Source organism: Erinaceus europaeus, chromosome 4 (assembly GCF_950295315.1).
Source record: "Erinaceus europaeus chromosome 4, mEriEur2.1, whole genome shotgun sequence".
In the NCBI taxonomy this organism is placed as follows: domain Eukaryota; kingdom Metazoa; phylum Chordata; class Mammalia; order Eulipotyphla; family Erinaceidae; genus Erinaceus; species Erinaceus europaeus.
Window position 1 is genome coordinate 141,906,462 of NC_080165.1, and position 22,021 is coordinate 141,928,482.

The 22,021-nt window shown below is 41.9% G+C and overlaps 1 protein-coding gene across 1 annotated transcript in view; it reads right to left on the reverse strand.

Moving 5' to 3' along the window:
• LOC103120718 (coiled-coil domain-containing protein 162-like) overlaps positions 1 to 22,021 on the reverse strand; it is a 108,194-nt gene that overhangs the window by 75,825 nt on the left and 10,348 nt on the right. The window contains exon 5 of the mRNA XM_060190864.1: positions 11,027 to 11,235. Within this exon, the coding sequence (XP_060046847.1) occupies positions 11,027 to 11,235 (209 nt within the window). The remainder of the gene's footprint in view (positions 1 to 11,026; positions 11,236 to 22,021) is intronic.

Sequence of the window (22,021 nt, forward strand, 5' to 3'; positions counted from 1 at the left end):
ATCAGGAATGCAGGGTGGTTTGTGAGGCAGGGAGTCTGATAAGACAAGAGGATGGATTGTTGGTATGTTTCACATTGGTTTGGTCTCACATCCCCCCCCCCCCCCGCCTCCGGGAGATTGTGGTTTAGTCTTTGCCTTTTCGCGCTTCTCCCTTCTCCCCGCCCCCTATCCTACGTACTTCCTGAATTCCTGCCACTGCTGCTGGAGGAGAAAGATGCAGGACAGAACTGTGTGGTGATTAGATTAGATTAGTTTTTTGAACCGTTTACTCATGAATAAAGAAATACTGCTTCTCTGCTCAGCCATGTGTCCCTGGTCTCTGTCTCCCACCCACGAAGCTAGCCCGCATACTGGCACCCTGAACTTTGACAACATATGGATGTCCCCTCAAGTCAAGCCCTGCCAAGCTCAACCACATCCTCACAATTTCCCAACATCCCAGGACCTTGCTCTCACCATGAAGCAGCAATGGTAGGGATAGCATCAGTTTCCGATGGGAGATAGGGGTATCTTGCCCTGCCACTCAAGAAAGACTGGTCCTGAAATAAGTGCAGCCTGCAATGATCCCAGCAGCAGTTGTGACCATGAGCTGTGAGCTCAGACCAATAGGGACTCAGGTTACATAGGCTCTGGTGATATATATATGCCCTGCGTCAGTTGGATGGAAGTAAATAGTTAATTTTAGTCACAGAATTTTTTTCAAGAATGGGAGCTACTCACTGCTCTAATCCAGCTTTCTAGCACTTTTTTCTACTCTGACACCATTCTCTCAGACAATATTCTTATCCAACTTCAGGCTAGCTACCAAACTCAAGCAAAACTACCATAGTTGTATGTCCCCAGAAACATGCCTATGAATTGACCAGCCAGTGCCCATGTCCTGCAGTGAAGCAATTATAGAAGCCAGAATTCCTACCTTCTGCACCCCAAAAACAACCTTGATCCTTATTCCCAGTGGGGGAGAAGTGATAGGATGAAGATAAGAGGACTCTGAACTCCAGCCCCATCAGCACCCAGAGAGAGAGGAGGAAAAGGAGAGGGACATATGGAGGTAGTTATGTTGTCATGAGTGGCTTGGAGGGGAAGAGAAAGTTGAATCAGGAAGAAAAAGGGGGCAATTATGTGTAAATGTGGACAGATAGTTGTAGAGATGATGGTTGGCCCATGTCTACAACCTTGGGAGAACTGTGGTGACTTTCAGTGGGGAGACTGAAAATTTAGAACCCTGGTGGTGGGAATGAAGTGGATTCAAACATGTTGACGTGTAATTCTGTCAAATAAAAATAAAAATAAATCTGCATATACATGTATATGTGCATGCATTCTTTTAAAACTTTTATTAGTGATTTAATAATGACTAGCAAGATTGTTAAGATAAACAGAGGTACAATTCCATACAGTTCTCACCACCAGAGTTCCATGTCCCATCCCTTCCATTGGACGCTTCCTTATTCTTTTTTATTTTTATTTTTTAAAAGGAAACACTGACAAAAACCATAGGATAAGAGGGGTACAATGCCACACAATTCCTACCACCAGAACTCAGTATCCCATCCCCTCTCCTGATAGCTTTCCTATTCTTTATCCCTCTGGAAGTATAGACCCAAGGCCATTATGGGGTGCAGAAGGTGGGAGTTCTGGCTTCTGTAATTGCTCTCCACTGGACTTGGGCGTTGGCAGGTGGGTCCACACCCCCTGCCTGTGTCTGTCTTTCCCTGGTGGGGCAGGGCTTTGGAGAGGTGGGGTTCCAGGAGACATTGGTGAGGTCATATGCATGTATTCTTTCAGGCGATTCTTGTCAGATTATGTATAGGCATAGGAGATCTGAACTTGGCTTATTCCTTGGACCCTGACAGCTCAAGAGTAGGCTGGATATACATAAATGTGTCCCAGTGGAAGTTTAAGTTTGGGCTTGCTGGAAGCACTCAGTGCATCTCTATTATTGGCCCAAGAAGGAGGACACAGCAAGAAAACGATGAGTTCAGCAGAAGCATAGGTCGGTCAGTGGGTTTACACTCCCAGGAGCATGTTAGCTGACCTGAAGTGCTAACTCCCTTTATGGCTGGGCTAGCTTTCTGCCCCAGAGGGTTTCTGGAGAGTGCTCTGCTGACCCTGATAAGGAGCCCAGGGTAGGAGTGAAAAGGAAGACTCACCAGATATTTCTTACGCCAACAGCTGGGACAGATTCACACAGCTTTCTTTCTCCCTGACCCAGTAATGACCTCCTCCTCGGTCTCTGGTTTTGGAAAGCAGAGGCACCAAGAGGGTGGGGAGAACACCCATGACAGCCCTGTCAGAACAGATCCAGAGGCGCAGGATGGTTGTTTGTGTTCATAGTACCTGCTCTTGGTTTGAGGAAAGTTGAGCAGTCCAGATTCCAGATCCATTTAACGTCATGCATAGAGCTCACGAGCTCTGGGAAGTACTTACACAGTCCCCAAGTAATTCAAGCTGTTTTTACTTCCCTATAAATCTGGTGGCTGTATTGGCTTGAAAAGAAACTTCTACCACAAGAGGATCCATGTCAGAGCAAGCTGCACAGAAATTTCAGTGGTGATAGATGACAGGATAAGCAAGTAGCCAACCTCATATAATCAAATCCTAGTATCTGGCCAACAAGCAATAATACGCTCTTTTAGGCAGAACAGTGGTGGGATCGTGGGGGAAGGTTTATCATCCCTTACAGCAATAATAATGATAATTAATAGTAATAACAAATAATAATAATAATAATGCCAGGTGGTGGTGCATCTGGTTGAGCGCACACATTACAATGTGCAAGGACCCAAGTTCAAGCCCCTGGTCTCCACCTGCAGGGGGAAAGCTTCACGAGTGGTGAAGCAGGGGCTGCAGATGTCTCTTTGTCTCTCTCCCTCTCTCCCCCCTCCCATCTCAATTTCTCTCTACCTCTATTCAATAATAAATAAATGAAAATATTAAAAAATAATAATGTGGAGGTTTAGAGTGTTATGTGGAAAACAGAAACATTACACATGACAACTGCTGTATTTTACTGTTGACTATAAGCTATTAATTCTCTCAATAAAGGGGAAAAATAATATGGAGTTGCACATACTCCAACAACAAAGGCTTTGTAAAATGCCAAGCCTCGCTGGGCAAGGAGTAGAAGGGAGTCAAGATGCATAAAACTATTTCACTTCAGTAGTGGGATCATAGGGCTTATTTCTCTTCTCATTTCTATGATTTCCACAGCATTGTCAATGCACTTTTATGGGTTCACTTCCCAGCAAATGTGTTCAATCTGGACAGGTAGCCTTCTCATTAAAGCGCAGACGTGTAGGTGGTAAATACCCCGTCTCTATTAGCAACTCATTTGTCTAAGCCTCCTGGCTTCCTGTGTGCAGCTTCAAGTATGTCCACTGCTTGGAAGGAGGGGGGATGGCAGATGAGGGCAGAAGGGTGTCGGTCTGGCTTCGCGAGAGGAGACAGACGACCCGGGACTCATGGCTGGGTCGTACGCAGTATCTCTTTATTCATGCAGGACGCAGCACAATCTAAGCCAAGCTAAGCTAAACCTAACACTACAACTTCAACTTACCACTACCAAAACGAACAATGTTGTTCTTATATACTTTCCAAGTAGGGTGTAAACAGGATGTGATATAGAGAGGGTGGAGAGAAAAGTGACTGGGGAAAATCAGGGTGTGACAAGGAGAGGGGGCGGAGCCGGCAAGAATTCTACCACTGAACCACTAATGCCCTGGAGGGAGTGTGGTGCTTTATGTAAATGTAAAAGTGATTTATGTAAATAGACCGCTTTGAATGGGATCAAACCAATCCCTATACAGGCATACCGGTGCTTGGTTAAGCAGAAGCCAGGGGGAGCTGGTATACTACCCAACAGAAGGGAGAGGGGAGAGTGAGTAGAACCTACCCCAGAAAACATCAGGAGTCTTTTCAAGTACTTTTCACCAGGAAGGTCCAATTTGGGTGATCAGAGAGGGGAGGGAGGGAGGGAGGACAGTGGCCTTTTCTTCCCGGGAATACTCAGTGCATTTTGTTGTTCATTTTGTTCCTGGTTTGTCAAGGAAAGTTCCTGAAACCCCGACAGTGCAGTATCTGCACTTTAATTGGCCTCTTAATCCTTTTCAAGAAAATCACAGTGTGAATGCCCACATTCCTATTACACCCTCTGCTTCACTGGGATTCCAAGGGGACTACTGGCTGGCTTTCAAGGAAAGAGGGAGCTTAGCAGGGACTGCAGAGCTAGTCCACAGTATCAAGGAGCAGTTTCCTCCAATCAAGTCACAGGAGCAAATGCTGAAATCCAGACTATCCCTACTAGCTATCTACAAAATGGAGGACCCTCCTCCCCAACACGTCATCTGTACTATTCCAGCATTTAGGTCCATGATTGGTCAACAATTTGTTTGGCTTTGTATGTTAACTCTCTTTTCAGCCACCAGGTTCCAGATGCTAGCAGGATGCGACCAGATTTCCCTGGACAGACAAACCCACCAATGTGTCCTGGAGCTCCACTTCCCCAGAGCCCTTCCCCACTAGGGAAAGAGAGAGGCAGGCTGGGAGCATGGATCGGCCTGACAACACCCATGTTCAGCAGGGAAGCAATTACAGAAGCCAGACCTTCCACCTTTTGCATCCCACAATGACCTTGGGTCCATACTCCAGAGGGTTAAAGAATAGGAAAGCTATCAGGGGAGGAGATGGGATACAGAGATCTGGTGGTGGGAATTGTGTGAAGTTGTACCCCTCTTATCCTATGGTTTTTGTCAATGTTTCCTTTTTATAAATAAAAAAATTTAAAAAATACTATTTAAAGTAAAACCAGGCTTCACTGTATAAAAAAGCCTCATCAGGTCCTGGAACATGACATCAGAGGAGGACCTAGTGGGGGTTGAATTGTTATGGCTGTCAACTGTCAACCAGTAATCCTCCAGTAAAGAAATCAAAAAATAAAACAGCCTCAATTAAAAAAAAAACAGTCTTGAGTTGCTGTACCACAGCAAAGGATTCTGGGGAAGGAGGAGGAAGGTGGTGGAGCAGGCTTGCGGTCATGGTGCATTGGTGGTGGAAATGAACCCACGTTGGGGATGAGAGTATATTTTCATCACAGAGAGATGAAAAATTGTACCCATGTGTCAACAACTGTACCATAAGCAACGAACGCCTCCCTTTCCCTAATAAGATGATTTAAAAATATTCTAGGGTGCTCAATGCTACGAGAAGTCATTATATGGGGCCAGGCAGTGGCGCACCTGGTTAAGCGCACATATTACAGTACTCGAGGACCCAGGTCCAAGCTCCTGGTCCCCACCTGTAGGGGGCAAGCTTCATGAGTGATGAAGCAGGGCTGCAGGTCTCTCTGTCTCTCTCCCTCTCTCTACCTCTCCCTTCTTTCTCACTTTCTCTGTCTCTATCCAATAACAAATAAATGAATATGTTTTTCTTTTTTGCCCTCCAGGGTTATTGCTAGGGCTCGGTGACCGCACTACAAATCCACTGCTCCTGGAGGCCATTTTCTTTCCCCATTTTTGTTTGCCCTTGTTACCCTTGTTGTTATTATTATTGTTATTGTTGTTATTGCTGTTTTTGTTATTGGATAGGAGAGAGAGAAATGGAGAGAGGAGGGGAAGACAGAGAGGGGGAGAGAAAGATAGACACCTGCAGACCTGCTTCACTGCCTGTGAAGTGACCGCCCTGCAGGTGGGGAGCGGGGGGTGTGTGTGTGTGTGTGCTCAAACCAGGATCCTTATGCCTGTCCTTGTGCTTCGTGCCACGTGCGCTTAACCCACTGTGCTACCAACTGCCCCCCCTAAATAAATATTTTTAAAAAATCATTTTATCTCACTCCCCATTAACTCTGAGATGACTATGAGGGGCTGGGTCCATCTGTGCACAGCCAACCTCATCTTCTTCTCACCTTTCTTCCCTAGTCTCCTCTGGAAAGCAGGCCAGGCACTGTGCAGCCTTAAAAAAACAGATGATTATCATAGAGCTGGGCTTTTTTTTTTTTTCTCATTGTGCTGTTAATCTATTTTCAGCAGTGCCGAGTAGGCAAGACTTTGCACATTCTCCCTGCAGCATAAATGTTTCCACTGGCAACACGAGAAGGTGTGCATCTCTAACTGCACACACCTCAGAAAGCCAGGGCCCCACATACCTGAATGGTTTTCAGTTCTGAAGCATATATAAATAGTAAGAAGACAATTTCCTGCATCCTGAATTCTAGGGCCAAAAATGGACCTCCTTCCCCACTGTGTCTCAGCGTCATGTTGGTGGTTCACCTTTCCCTGCAGTGGTCATTTACAGTCCCGCCTGCTGCCTTTGCAGATGTCCTTGTCCCTCCTGTTTGTCTCCACGGATGCATGTCCACTCCTCCCCCAGTGACATGCCCTTCAGATGACCTTTCTGCATGTTCTTCCCTCTCAGTTGTTGTCAGATTTCTTTCTTTCTTTCTTTCTTTCTTTCTTTCTTTCTTTCTTTCTTTTTTTTTTTTTAATCATTTTATTGGTGGTGGTGGGGAGGGTTAATGGTTGACAGCACAGTCATTGACACATGGGTCCAATTTCTCATCACCCTGTGACAGGTATCTGTAGAACGCTCTCACCCCAACTAAGATCCCTTTTCATCATTGTACAACAGGACTCTAACGCCCCACCTCCAGCCCCTGCCCTTCCTACCCTCCATTCCCAGAGTCCTTTACTTTGGTGCAGTACAGCACACCTGGTCAGAGATTTACTTTGCGTTTGCCCTTTGTGTTCTAGCTTCTTAAATTCTTCCTATGAAAGGTCTCACCAAGCTCAGCAATAACAACAGCAACGACAACAAAAATGACCCTGCTCTGAAGCTCATTATGGGCCCCAGATCACATCAAATCGATGGGGTTGACAGTCAACAATATTTATACCCCTTTCCCATATTTGGAAGCTACTCTCTTCCCTGATCCAACTTTTTGGTCTTTTTTCAGCCATGACATCATCTCCCCAGATAATATCTTGGATCCACCTGCATATCAGATTTCAGGCTCAGGGGGGAAAAAAAAAGAAGAAAAAAAAACTAGTATAATCATGGGCTCTTTGGAATATATCTAAACTAGGCCTATTAACTATCAACAAAAAGGAGATTCCCCCCAACTCTTCATCTGAACTATTCCAGCCTTTAGGTTCATGATTAGTCAACAATTTGTTTGACTTTGTATGTTAACTCTTTTTTCAGCCATCAGGTTCCAGATGCTAACATGACGCCAACCAGACTTCCCTAGGCAGATGACCCCACCAATGTGTCCTGGATCCCCATATCCCCAGATCCCCACCACACTAGGGAAAGAGAGAGACAGGCTGGGAGTATGGATCGACCCATTAACACCCATATTCAGTGAGGAAGCAATTAGAGAAGCCAGACCTTCCACCTTCTGCGCCCCACAATGACCTTGGGTCCATACTCCCAGAGGGATAAAGAATAGGAAAGCTATCAGGGGAGGGGATGGGATACAGAGTTCTGGTGGTGGGAACTGTGTGGAGTTGTACCCCTCTTATCCTATGGTTTTTGTCAGTGTTTCCTTTTTATAAATAAAAATTTTAAAAAAGACCCTGTTCAAAAAATGGAGACAGACATGGACAGAATATTCACCAAAGAAGAGATCTATAGGGCCAGCAGACATGTGAAGAAATGCTCAAAGTTATTGATTATCAGAGAAATGCAAATACAGACAGTGACTTTGCTACTATGAGAATATCACTTCTTCTTCTTCTAGCGTTTGCCCTTCTTCCGTAGCCAGTCAACAGTGTCAGGTTGAGCCTGATGTAAAGTTTCGAGACCACCTTTGAATCTGGAGAGGTGGCAGTCGTTGACTATGTGGGTCATTGTCTGTAGCCTCAACAGTCGTAACAGATATTGGAGAGGTTGTGGAGGTAAAGCAACACAGCCCGTCTCTGTCTCTCTGTCTCTCCAGCTTCTCTGCAGCACCATATAGCACCTGGCTTCCCAGTTCAAAGTACTTTTTTTTTCTCTCCTGGTTTTCAGCCCTTCCCAACATCTAGTTATTTTCAGAGTCAACCCACGTAACAACAGTCCCTGTTGTGGTAAAAGAAGGATCTACTAGAGGGTTGAAGCTTCCCTAATTTCTTTCTTTAAAATTTTTTTAAAATTATATTTATTTATTTATTGGATAGACACAGTCAGAAATTAAGAGGGAAGGGGGAGAGAGAGAGAGGGAGGGAGAGAGACAGAGAGACACCTGCAGCCCTGCTTTATCACTCACAAAGTTTTCCCCCTACAGAGGGGCTTGAACCTGGGTCCTTGTGCACTGTAACATGTGCATTAAACCAGGTGCACCACCACCTGGCCCCAAAGCTTCTCTAATTTCTTGATGTGTAGCCTGAAGGCTTCCCAACAGTTTTGGGAACTTGATTTGCAATGATTCTGTGCTTTCTGTTGAGGCAGCACTGATTCACCACCTCATGTTGCCTCTCTCTATAGACAAAGGTGTCAGACTTCACCTCAAATCACCGTATCCTCCCTGGGACTCCTGCTAATCAACAGAGGGCTGTCTGTGAACTTCTTGACAATAAAGGCTTAGTTCTGAAAAAGGCTAAGCCATGAAAGAAAACTAATATTTAGTAGGGCTTGTACATCCTTCTAGAGCATCTGCATGTGTTAATCCCTTTGTTGCATATTCACATCTAAGGTAGGCAGCAGCAGTGTCCCCATTTGATAGGCGGACAGTCACAGATCCGGAGAGTGATGTGCTTAGTGTCAAGTAAACAAGCAGCAGAAGCAGGGTAAACCCTCAGCTCCCCCTGCTTCTTCACATGACAGATGTTGTGATGTAACATCTCAGTGTGGAATCAGTCTGTTTGGAGATGGTATGTATTAGGACTTTCCCTACAGAAAGATATGGGAATGCATTTATGAGATACGAGAGCATATTTCAGTTCTGTCTTTCCAAGTGTTAAGAGATTCACAGTTATGCAGCTATCAAGAACAATGAACCCACCTTCTCTGACCCATCTTGGACAGAGCTAGAAGGAATTATGTTAAGTGAGCTAAGTCAGAAAGATAAAGATGAGTATGGGATGATCCCACTCATCAACAGAAGTTGAGTAAGAAGATCTGAAAGGGAAACTAAAGGCAGGACCTGACCAAATTGTAAGTAGGGCACCAAAGTAAAAACCCTGTGGTGAGGGGTAGACATGCAGCTTCCTGGGCCAGTGGGGGGTGGGAGTGGGTGGGAGGGATGGGTCACAGTCTTTTGGTGGTGGGAATGGTGTTTATGTACACTCCTAGTAAAATGTAGTCATATAAATCACTAGTTATTTAATATGAGAGGGGGAAAATTAATTGTATGTCTCGAAGTTTTTTAAAACACAGATGGAATCTTTTAAATATATAGGCTGTGTAATTGATATGCAGACTCTCTCAAAAGCCTAGACCAAGTAGATCAGAAGCAACCAATAGCACAGCTATATACAAGATATTGGATACTGTACAGCAAACCCTAACAAAAGGACTTTTCAAAGTTAACCCAATTACCAAATAATGTGATGATAACATTAACTATCGATTGTCTTTTTGAACCCTAAGACAGCAGGAACCTCACATCTCCACTATAGAGTCTCTACTTCCCCCAGTCCTGGAACCCTTGGATAGGGCCCACTTTCCCGTATGCCTCTCCCAATCCATATCAAATAATATTGCACCTGCCGATCACAACCTAATCAATACAACGATTGCCACCTCAACATGCTTCACTTCAGACTGTGTCCAGAGACTTCACGTGTGGAATGACAACCCTTCAGCTTCATTACTCGGGGGAGACCTTTCCTTTCATAGTATACTCTAATTCCATCCCAGGTGGTTCACTTTCTAACAAAGTCCCAAAATCTAGATATACACCAGGTTCTGTGTGAGAGAGCTTATGTTCACACATATCCATAAACTACTGCAAAATATATACCTGAAAGCAGAAGTACACTAGAGTTTGCAGTGAGTATCCCCCTAACACTTCCTCTCCACTATTCCAAGTTTTGGGTCCATGATTGTTCAACAATTTGTTTGGCTTTGTATGTTAACTCTCTTTTCAGTCACCAGGTTCCAGATGTCATCAGGATGCCGACCAGGCTTCCCTGGACTGAAGACCCCACCAATGTGTCCTGGACCTCTGCTTCCCCAGAGACCCACCCTACTAGGGAAAGAGAGAGGCAGACTGGGAGTATGTACCAACCAGTCAACACCCATGTTCAGCGGGGAAGCAATTACAGAAGCCAGACCTTCTACCTTCTACAACCCACAATGACCCTGGGTCCATGCTCCCAGAGGGATAGAGAATGGGAAAGCTATCAGGGGAGGGGGTGGGATATGGAGAATGGGTGGTGGGAATTGTGTGGAGTTGTACCCCTCCTACCCTATGGTTTTGTTAATTAATCCTTTCTTAAATAAAAGGGAAAAAAAAGGGCAGCAAAAGGGAATAAATAAAAATTTAAAAAAGTATAAAATAAAAAAAAGAGATTCACAGTTATTAACTAGATGAGAAACTCACAAATCACCACCCTGCACGCTTTAAATACCTTACAAGTTTGTTTTATTTTATTACCTTCAGAGGTTGTCTATCACTAGGGCTCGGTGCTGGCACAATGAATCCACTACTTCTGGCGGCTATTTTTTTTTCCTATTTCTATTTTATTGGATAGGACAGAGAGAAATTGAGAAAGGAGGGGGAGATAGGAGAGAGAAAGAGAGATGCCTGCAGACCTGCTTCACTGTTTGTGAAACAGACCCCCTGCAGGTGGGGAGCCTGAGGCTCAAACCTGGATCCTTGCACCTATCCTTGTGCTTAGTACTATGCGCTCTTAACCAGGTGCTCCACTGCCAAGCTCCCTTACAATTTTATTTGTCAAGCACACCTCCATAAATCTGGGAGGGGAAAGCTCTAGAATAGCCCCTGAACATGAAAAGTGATTCTAATCACACAATCACTTAGTTCTAATCACACAGTCACTTAGTTCTAACCACACAATCACTTACTTGTAATCACATAGTCACTTACCGATGCTCTCGGTTCCTCCCCAGTCACTTCTCAAAGGTTTAGGACTCAGAGGATGTTCAAAACACGCTGGACAACTTCCAAGTTTGGCAAAACTAAAAAGGTAGGCCACGATATCATGGAGAGGAGCTATCAACTGCAGAGTCAGCTTCAAGGCTCTAAAGGCTGCCTGTGGGACAAATGCATAGAAGGGTATCAGTTTTGAGAAGTTCCTAAGAGTCATATAAAAATGAGAATTGACTGGGGACAATATTTTTGAACACAAATATTTTAAATGGCATTTTCACTGGGTAGTAATTACACGCTAATGTCTGAAGGAATAACAAAACCTACTAAGGAACCCAGGTTATATGGTTTTGGACCAAGTACCTTCTATGAGGAGGGATGGAAGGGCCTGGCCATGTACTTTTCTTTGTTTAAAGCCATTGGTGGCCATAAACAAATCAAATTGTGTTTGGATGGCCATCAGTGAATTACAAGAGTTAAAGAAAAATTCCTAGAAGTAGCTTGTAGTTGGTCAGCACTGCTCTAAAGGCATACCTGTAAACAACACATAAATATTTATTAACATAGTTTAAATAGTCAACTAAAAATCCAATACTGGATCTTAAATATCAGTACTCAAGTGAAGAAAAAGTACAAAATTGTGATTTAATTGCAAAAGGTAGTATTTTAAAAATAGTTTTATTGTGGGGTTGTTTACTGCATGGTTGCTGACACATGGGTATAATTTCTCATCTCTCTGTAATATATGTCTGCAAAACAGTCTTACCCCCAGTGTGGGTCCTTTTATGGAAAGGTAGTATTTTTATGTATTAAAAAAAAAAAAAACCCTGAAATATTGGGGCCAAGAAGACCCAATAAAGAAGACCTGTATTTTTCTCTTTCCCTGACACAAAACTATGACACAAGGAAAAATCCACATAAAATGGGCCTGTGGAGCCCGGCGGTAGAACAGGACAGGATGCAATGTTCTCAGACCCTGGCTCAGTCCTCTATCCCCCAGCTGCAGGGGGAAGCTTCACAGCAGGGGAGCAGTGTCACAGGTGTCTCCCCCTCCCCTTCTCCTCCCTCTTCATTTCTCTCTGTCTCTATCATTAAAAAAAAAAAAAAAAAAAGGAAAAGAAATGGATCTGAAGCCCAAACAAGCTTCTGTGGTAGGGGCAAAAGGTCATTATCCATTCCATGTGAGAGGTTCTTGGTTTGACCCCTAGCACTACCAATAACCAGACCTAAGCGGTGTTCAATTCAAAACATTTTTTAAAGGTCAGCATCTAGGGGGTGAGGATCCAGAAACATTTGTCCCCAAAGGGGAAAAAAACAACAACAAAGAAGCTAACAAAAAAACCATTCCTCTGCCCAACAAGCTGAGCCAAAATTCAGATGTCTTAGGTTTGGAACTTCAATCTGCTGAGCAGAAGGTCAGGCTGTGCTGGATTCCTGAAGCCTCTATTATAATGGTCTACCCTCCACTCGACAGCAAGAGCTCATACATTAAAAGCCACAAACACAGGAGGGTTGTAGCAGCCGCAGCCTGGCTGAGTGTTTGCCACAATGAGTTCAGGCTCCATAGTAACAGACCCTGGGGCATTTATCAGGGAACTTCACACCTACATAGCAAATGGGGCAGACACCCAGACCCAACCCTTGCCAGCTCACACCTGACTTCTAGAAAATAAACTGCACCCTTACAGCCAGCAGATGAACAAGGGGCCCTGCTGGCTGCCCTGTCATTGGCAGTTGACAAGCTGTCAGATACTGCCTCTTACCAGTCCCAGATGTAGGCAAATCGTTACAACCTGGGATGGAGATTCAGTCTCCTTCCCGGTCTCAGCCTCAACCCACAGCAGCCTACTGATGGCTGAAGGCTTAGAGTCTCAAACTCTTGGTCACTACTTAAGCTGGTTCCACCTTGGTGCTGCAAGCCTTTGCTAGGTGCTTGTAAAGAACTATAGAAATGATATCTGAAAGTATAGTCTCTGCTAGGTACTTGTGACCCCAAAGGCCTGGTCACTAGTCAAGCCTGCTCAAGCATAGACTCCTGGCATGGGTCCTTTTGATATGCATGGGACATCATGCATATCAAAGGACAGAGAAGTACCCACATGGATTGATCAAGTCAGCAACCAGAAGAATTCAAAAGAGTTCCGTAAACTTCCTCAAGAGGACCTCAAAGCTAGAATTGGAAGGATGTGCACTGAAATGAGAAGAAAACTAACAAAGTTAGAGCATGAAAAAAGTCCTAACACAAGCCAAAGATATAAAGAATATAGTATCTGAGTTAAAAAAAATACAGTGGGGGGCCAAGCCCCTAGTCCCCACCTGCAGGGAGGAAGTTTCTCAAGCAGTCGCTCTCTCTCTCTCCATATTTCTTTCTTTATCTCTATCATTATTAAATATCTATTAAATCATTATTAAATATCTATCACTATTTGTCTCTATCATTATTAAAACCAAAAAAGGTAAAATGGTTATCAGGAGCAGTGAATTCATCATGCAAGCCCCAAGCTCCAGTGACAACCCTAGTGGCAAAAAATATAGTAGAGAAAGAAGTAGAGAAGTATTCCAGGAAAAGGACAGAAATAAAAGGGTGAAGATGTAAACTGGAGGATAAGGGAGAGGAAACCAAAGAAAAGAAATAAGCACCAAAAAGGAATACAAAAATAATAGAAGAGGACAGCATGAAGGGGAACGCTAGTCACATCACAGAGATGACAAAAAGAGACGTGAGAAAGGAACAGAATTCTTTTCTTTTTTATTGGTGATTTAATACTGACTCACAAAATGAGGAGCTAACAGGGGTGTGTATATTTGTATACTTTGCACTGTTCCTACTGCCGGAGTTCTATGTCCCATTCCCTCTACGGAAACTGCAGTAGTTCTTCCAAGGCCACAGACATGGGTTGACTATTATTTCTTAACTATCTAGGTTTATAGATATTTACTCCTTTTTCTATGGTCTTGCTTTCTCTCCCTTTCTGAGTTACACTTACAGCTGTTACTACTTCTGAATGTCCTCTTTTTCTTGTCTCTCTCAGGTCCTGATGGAGTTGGGGCTCAGAGCCTTTTGGTCATTTCATCCTAACACTTCTCTTGCTCTGGGAGTATGAACCAAGATTCTTTATGGGGTGCAGAAGCTGGATTCTGAAATAGCTTTTCCACTGGACATGGGTGTTAGCAGGTTGATCCATACCCCCAACAAGGAACAGAATTTTTATTTGAAGAAATAATCACAGAGAATTTCCTCAAATTTAGGAACAAGATAGAAGACCAGATCCAGAAAACTCAAGAGTTCCAAACAACAACAAAAAAGAAGTAGAGAGATGCACACAGAGATACATACTAATTAAAACGGCAGGGACCAAAGATGCTTCAGAGCAGCAAGGGAAAAGCAAAGAGTCACTATAAAGGAGCCCCTTTCAAAAGGAGCTGATTTCCCAACAGAAATTCTAAAGGCAAGAAAATATGGGCTGGATATATTGAAAGTTTTGAGTGGGAAATAACTGCATGTTAAAACACGCTATCTAGCTAGGCTATCACTCAGAGTTAAAGGAGTGATGAAAATCTTTTCAGACAAACAACAGTTCAAGGAATTCATTATCAACAAACCAGCCCAGTAAGAAACACTATTTATGTAAAAGGAAAGGGATTTATGTAAAAGGAAAATCCTTAGTGATCTCACTTGTAGGGGATAAATTATAGAAAGAACCAAAGCAAGGGAACAAACAAAATCAAATGAGGACAACACTTGAATTTGAACTATATCGAAGTGAGGTCATCTAAGGAAATGGGGGAGAGGGGTATGGATTACAAGGGGACTTTGGTGGAAGCTGTATTTCTTTTTTGTTCCCTTGTATTTTTTTAATTTATTATTTTTTTTAAATTTTCTTTTACTTGACAAATTACATGTCAACAGGGGTTTAAATTCACACTGTTCCTACCACCAGAGTTCTGAATCTTCACTCTCCCCACTGCAAGCCACCACAGCTCCTCTGAGGTTGTAGACATGGGCCAGTCATCATCTCTACAACGATCTGTCCACATTTACACATAGTTGCCCCCTTTTCTCCCTGATCAATCCTCTCTTTCTCGCCAAGCTACTCATGACTACATTACTACAGCCATATGTCCCTCTCCTTTTCTTTCTCTGTCTCTGGGTGGTGAAAGCTGTATTTCTAAAATACATATAGTCTTGTAATCCAACTTTATCTCAAAAACAAAAATTTAAAGACACTGCAAAATATTATTATTATTATTATTTTGCCTCTAGGGTTATCGTTGGGGCTCATTGCCACTACTCCTATGGCCATTTTTTTCCCCAATTTTTTTTGATAGGACAGAGAGAAATTGAGAGGGGAGGGGAAGAAAGTGAGGGAGAGAAAAAGATAGACACCTGCAGACCCGCTTCACTGCTTGTGAAGTGACCCCCTTGCAGGTGGAAAGCCGAGGCTTGAACCTGGATTCTTGTGCTCTGTACTATGTGTGCTTAACCCGGTGTGCCACTGCCCAGCCCCCAACTGCAAATTCTTCTATAAGACAAAAAATAGTTCCGTTTCTGGTTTTATGAGGAACCTTCATACTATCTTTCGCGCAAACTGTGCCAGTTAAGATTCCCACCCACAGAATAGAAGAATTCCCTATTTTTTTTTACATTTCTTTATTGAAGAATTAATGTTTTACATTCAGCAGTAAATACAATAGTTTGTACATACATAACATTTCCCAGTTTTCCATATAACAATACAACCCCCACTGGGTCCTCTGTCAACCTTCTTGGACCTGTATCCCCCCTCCCAATCTTTTACTTTGGTGCAAGATGCCAATTCCAGTTCAGGTTCTACTTGTGTTTTCTCTTCTGATCTTGTTTTTCAACCTCTGCCTGAGAGTGAGATCATCCATATTCATCCGTCTGTTTCTGAATTATTTCACTTAACATGAATTTTTCAAGGTCCATTCAAGATCAGCTAAAAATGATGAAGTCACCATTTTTTACAGCTGAGTAAGTATTCCATTGTGTATATAGACCACAGCTTGCTCAGCCACTTATCTGTTGTTGGACACCTGGGTTGCTTCCAGGTTTTGACTATTACAAATTGTGCTGCTAAGAACATATGTGTACACAGATCTTTTTGGATGGGTAAATTGTGTTCCTTAGGATATATTCCCAGGAGAGGATTTGCAGGATCATAGGGTAGGTCCATTTCTAGCCTTCTGAGAGTTCTCCAGACTGTTCTCCACAGAGGTTGGACCAACTGACATTCCCACTAGCAGGGCAGGAGGGTTCCTTTGACCCCACAACTTCTCCCGCATTTGTTGCTATTACCTTTTCTGATGTATGACATTCTCACAGAAGTGAAGTGGTATCTCTTTGTTGTCTTTACATTTCTCTGACAATCAGAGACTTGGAGCATTTTTTCATGTGTTTCTCAGCCTTTTGGATCTCTTCTGTGGTGAATATTTTGTCCATGTCCTTCCCCCATTTTTGGATGGGGTTATTTGTTTTCTTGTTGTTGAGTTTGGCAAGCTCTTTATATATGTTGGTTATTAAGCTCTTGTCTGATGTATGGCATGTAAAGATCTCCCATTCTGTGAGGGGTCTCTTAGTTTGGGTAGTGGTTTCTTTTGCTGTGAAGAAGCTTTTTAATTTGATGTAGTCCCATAGGTTTATGCTTGCCTTAGCCTTCTTCGTAATTGGAATCGTTTCACTGAAGATGTCTTTAAAATTTATGTGGAAAAGAGTTCTGCCAATATTTTCCTCTAAGTATCTGATAGTTTCTGGTCTAACATCCAAGTCCTTGATTCACTTGGAATTCACTTTTGTATTTGGTGAAATATAGTGGTTCAGTTTCATTCTTTGCATGTTTCAACCCATTTTTTCCAACACCATTTTTTAAAAAGACTCAGCTTTCCCTATTTAATAGTCTGGGCACCTTTGCAAAAGATTAGATGTCTATAGGTGTGGGGTATAATTCTGGGCTCTCAATTCTATTCCACTGGTCAGTGTCTCTATTCATGTTTCAGTACCTAGCAGTTTTGATGACAATGGCCCTATAATACAATTTGAGATCTGAGAGTGTGATGCCTCTAGTTCTGTTCTTTCTTCTCAAGATTGTTTTGGCAATTCTAGGTCTTTTCTGGTTCCAGATAAACATTTGTAGCATTTTTTCTATTCTCCTAAAAAATGTGCTTGGGATCTTGATGGGGATAGCATTCAATTTGTAGATGGCTCTGGGTAGTATATTCATTTTGATGATGTTAATTCTTCCAACCCATGAACATGGAATATCTTTCCACTTCTTTGTGTCTTTTTCAATTTCCTTGATTAGTGACTCATAATTTTCAGTATACAAGTCTTTCACTTCTTTGGTTAGGTTTATTCCTAGATATTTCATTGTTTTTGTTGCTATAGTAAAAGGAATTGGTTTCTGGATTTCAGCTTCTTCTAACCTAGTGCTTGCATAGAAGAATGCCACTGACTTTTGAATGTTAATTTTGTAGCCTGACCCCTTTCTGTATTGCCTGATGATTTCCAAAAGTTTTTTGCTGGATTCCTTAGATTTTCCTATGTATATTATCATGTTATCTGAAAATAGGGAGACTCTGACTTCTTCTCTTCCAATCTGTAATTCCTTGCTCCTGCCTGATTGCTGTTCAACACTGTTGAATAGTAATGGTGATAGTGGGCAGCCCTGTCTAGTACCTGATCTGAGGGGAAATGCTTCCAGTTTTTCACCATTGAGTATGATGTTGACTGTAGATTTGTTATATATAGACTCCACTATCTTCAGGAATTTTCTATCTATTCTCATTTTTTGTAGTGTTTTGATCATAAAGGGATGTTGTATTTTGTCAAAGGCCTTCTCTGCATCTATTGATATGACCATGTGGATTTTGGTCTTGTTTTTGTTGATATGGTGGATTGCATTGATTGATTTACATATATTAAACCAACCTTGCATCCCTGGGATAAACCCCATTTGGTCATGATGAACAATCTTTTTAATAACTGCTGTATCTGGTTGGCTAGAATTTTGTTCAATATTTTCGCATCTATGTTCATCAGAGATATTGGTCTGTAGTTTTCTTTTTTGGTTGTGTCCCTGTCTGCTTTTGGTATCAAAGTGATGTTGGCTTCATAGTAGCTGGAAGGGAGTATTCCAGTGTTTTCAATCTTCTGGAAGACTTTTAAAAGTAGAGGTATTAGTTCTTCTTTGAAGGTTTTGAAGAATTCATTTGTAAAATAATCTGGTCCAGGACTTTTTTTGGGGGAAGGTTTTTGATAACTGTTTCAATTTCATTAGCTGTGATGGGCCTCTGCATGTTATCTAGTTCCTCTTTACTTAACTTTGGAAGTTCGTAGATATCTAGAAAATCATCCATTTCTTCTAGCTTCTCTAGCTTGGTGGCATATAGTTGTTCATAGAAGCCTTGCATGATAAGTTGAATTTCTGCAATGTCTGTTGTGATATCTCCTCTTTCCTTTATGATCCAATTCATTTGGGTCTTCTCCTATTTTTGCTTTGTGAGTCTGGCTAAAGGTTTGTTGATTTTGTTTACTCTTTCGAAGAACCAACATTTACTTGTGTTGATCTTTTGTATGGTTTTCTTATTTTCGATGTTATTGATTTCTGCCCTAACTTTAGTGATTTCTGTCTTTCTAGTTGCCTTAGGGTTCCTTTGTTCTTCTTCTAGGTCTTTTAGATGTGCAATCAGGCTGCTTATTTGTGCTTTTTCTTGTTTCCAATTGTGTGCTTGTATGGCTATGAACTTCCCTCTCAGTACTGCCTTCGCTGTGTCCTAAAAATTTTGATAGCTTGTGTCTTCATTTTCATTGAACTTTCGAACATTTTGATTTCTTCCTTTATTTCCTCTTTGACCAGTAGTTGTTAAGTATTGTACTGTTGAGCTTCCACATTTTGGGACTATTACTACTCTTTTGTTAAATGTGACATGTTAGTTTAACTCCACTGTGGTCTGAGAAGATGCTTGGGATGATTTCAATTCTCTTGAATTGACTGATGTTATCTTTGTGGCCTAACATATGGTCTATCCTTGAGAATGACCCATGTGGATTTGAGTAAAATGTGTATTCCAGTTTCTTGGAATGAATGACTCTAAAAATGTCCAATAGTTCTAGTTTATCTATCTCCTCATTTAGCTCCCTCATGTCTTTATGGATTTTTCTACCTGGATGATCTGTCAAATTGAGAGAGTGAGTTGTTGAAGTCCCCTACTATGACTGTGTTGCTGTTAATATATTGCTGTAGCTCTTTCAGTAGATGTTTGATGTATTTAGATGGCTTCTCATTGGGTGCACAGATGTTAATAATTGTTAAGTCCTCTTGATTGACTGATCCACTGAGCATTAAGTAGAGTCCATCCTTATGTTTTTTATTTATTTTAAAGTTTATCATGTCAGATATGAGAATAGCTGTTCCTACCCTTTTTATGTGGGCCATTGGCTTGTATGATAGTTTTCCATCCTTTCCCTTTGAGTCTGTGTTTGTCTTGTGGAGTTCGGTGGGTTTCCTGTAGACAGCATATTGTTGGGTTGTGTTTTCTGATCCATCTTCCTACTCTGTGCCTTTTAATAGATGAATTCAGGCCATTGACATTTATTGATATCAAAGATTGAAGATATTTTAATGCTGTTCTTGTAGAATTTTAGAGTGTTCTGACATATGGCCCATTAATAATGGTCTGACTGTTTATAGGAGACCTTTCAGAACTTCTTTCAGGGCAGGCTTGGTGACAGTTGATTCCTTCAACTGTTGCTTGTCTGAGAAGGATTTTATGCCTCCATCTAGTCTGAATGACAGTCTAGCAGGATACAACATTCTTGGTTGAAAGCCTTTCTCATTGAGCACTCGATAGATATCTTGAAACTCTCTTCTGGCCCGTGGTGTTTGTGTGGAGAAGTCTGCTGCTAATCTTATTGGTTTTCCTCTGTAGGTGACTCTTTGCTTTTCTCTTGCAACCTTCAGGATCCTTTCCCTATCTTTATTCCTTTCCATTCTAAGTATGATGCGTCTTGGTGTCTTTAAGTCTGGGTTAATTCTGTTTGGGACCCTCTGGGCTTCTTGATCTTTTATGTCATTAATGTTATCTAGACTAGAGAAGTTTTCAGCTATTATGTCCTGAAGAATGCTTTCTTCCTCTTCCTCTCTTTCTTCCTCTGGTAAGCCAATAATGCATATATTATTTATTTTGGAGTCCTCCCATAGGCCCCTGTTGTTGTTTTCAGTATCTCTTAATCTCTTTTTGAGATCTTGTACTTCTTTTTTAGTTGTCTCTAATTTGTCCTCGATCTTGCTAATTCTGTCTTCAGCCTCATTGATTCTATTCTCTCTCCCCTCTACTGTTTTCTGGAGCTCATCTATTTTGTTGTCCTGTTCTGATACTGTTTTAGCTTATTCAGCTAGCTGTGTTCTTAGCTCAGCTATTTCAGCTTTCAGCTCTCTAATAAGCTTGAGATAATTAGTGTTTTCTTCCAGAGTCTTATTGGTTGTTTCTGCATTTCTGATGACAATACTTTCAAACTGTTTACTTACTCCTGTGATTATTTCCTTAACTAGTGTTTGGATGTTGATGTTATAATTTTGTGGTTCAACCTTTGGGGAGCTTTTAGCTGGACTCTTGTCTTGGTTCATTTCTCCAATATTTCTTCTTGTTGGTTTAACCATTCTATACAGTATGTTATGAGGTCCCTCTCTCAGTACTTTTCAAATTACTGATCAGTCTTGCCTGCTTTGACTTGTGTCTAAGTAAGGTAATTAAAGGATTCACAGTTGTGGAAATTGACAGTTGTTTCAATATTATTTCAATCCCTTAGTTGGAGCTCTGTGGCTTAAAAGCCTCTTTTGTTCTTTTCCTTCCCTGTAGGCTGTGGGACCCTGAGGGCTTTTAAACTCTAAGTAGACTTCTTAGCTTAATCACTGATTCCTCACCACGAGATAAAGCAGAGATAATCCAGTGGTTATGAAAAGAGACTTTCACAGTCCCACTGCTTGGCCACTGAGGTACAGATCTTCTCCTGAGTTTCCAGGTTAGTTCTCTGTCTCCTGGTGTCAGCAAAGGGACTCCCTGCCACTGCTCCAGATTCTGATGGTAGTCGCAATGGAAATTCAGTTGCATTTGGTGAGTCTTAAGGCAGTCTTCTCCTCCCTTCAGCCATCTTTTTGTTGATGAAACAGACTGAAGGTGATGTCTCAACTGGTAAAACGCCAGACTATTACCAGCTACTTAATCTCTCCCTAGGCTCCTCTCTGTCCACGAGCCAGACATATTTGCACTCACTGGTCATCTGGTAGGTTCCTGAAGTCACTCCAGTCCTGTCTTGTTGTGGTCCCAGGTGGTCTCCTTTGGTATTCCTACTTGACCAGGGAGAGGAAAGAAAGACAGCTGCCACTACTGCTCCATAGCCCCGCCTTTGGAAAAATTCCCCTTTGTCCATAACTTTACCATTATTCATTACCTCTATCCTTCTGATAACAGCTATTATAAGAGGCATATGGTACTTTCTCACTGTGCTTTGATTTGCATTTCCCTGATACTGAATGATACTGAGCATCTTTCCTTGCATCTGCTGAACATTTGATGTCTTCTTGGGAAATATATCTACTCAGGTTATTTGCTTATTGTTAAATTAGATTTTGGTTGCTTACTATTGAGTTATATGAACTCGTTATGTCTTTGGATATTATCTTCTTACCAGATATATGATTTAGAAATATTTTATCCACTCTGTAAGTGGCCTTTTAATTTTTGTCAGTTGCTTGTTTTGCTGCACACTTTTTAAGTTATATATAGTTGTTCTTACTTATTATCATCATATTCATTCATTCATTCATTTGTTCATTCATTCATTTTGCCACCAGAGTCATCAATAGATCTCTGTGCCTGCAATGGGAATCTACTGCTTCCAGTGGCCATCCTTTCCTTTCCTTTCCTTTCCTTTCCTTTCCTTTCCTTTCCTTTCCTTTCCTTTCCTTCCCTTCC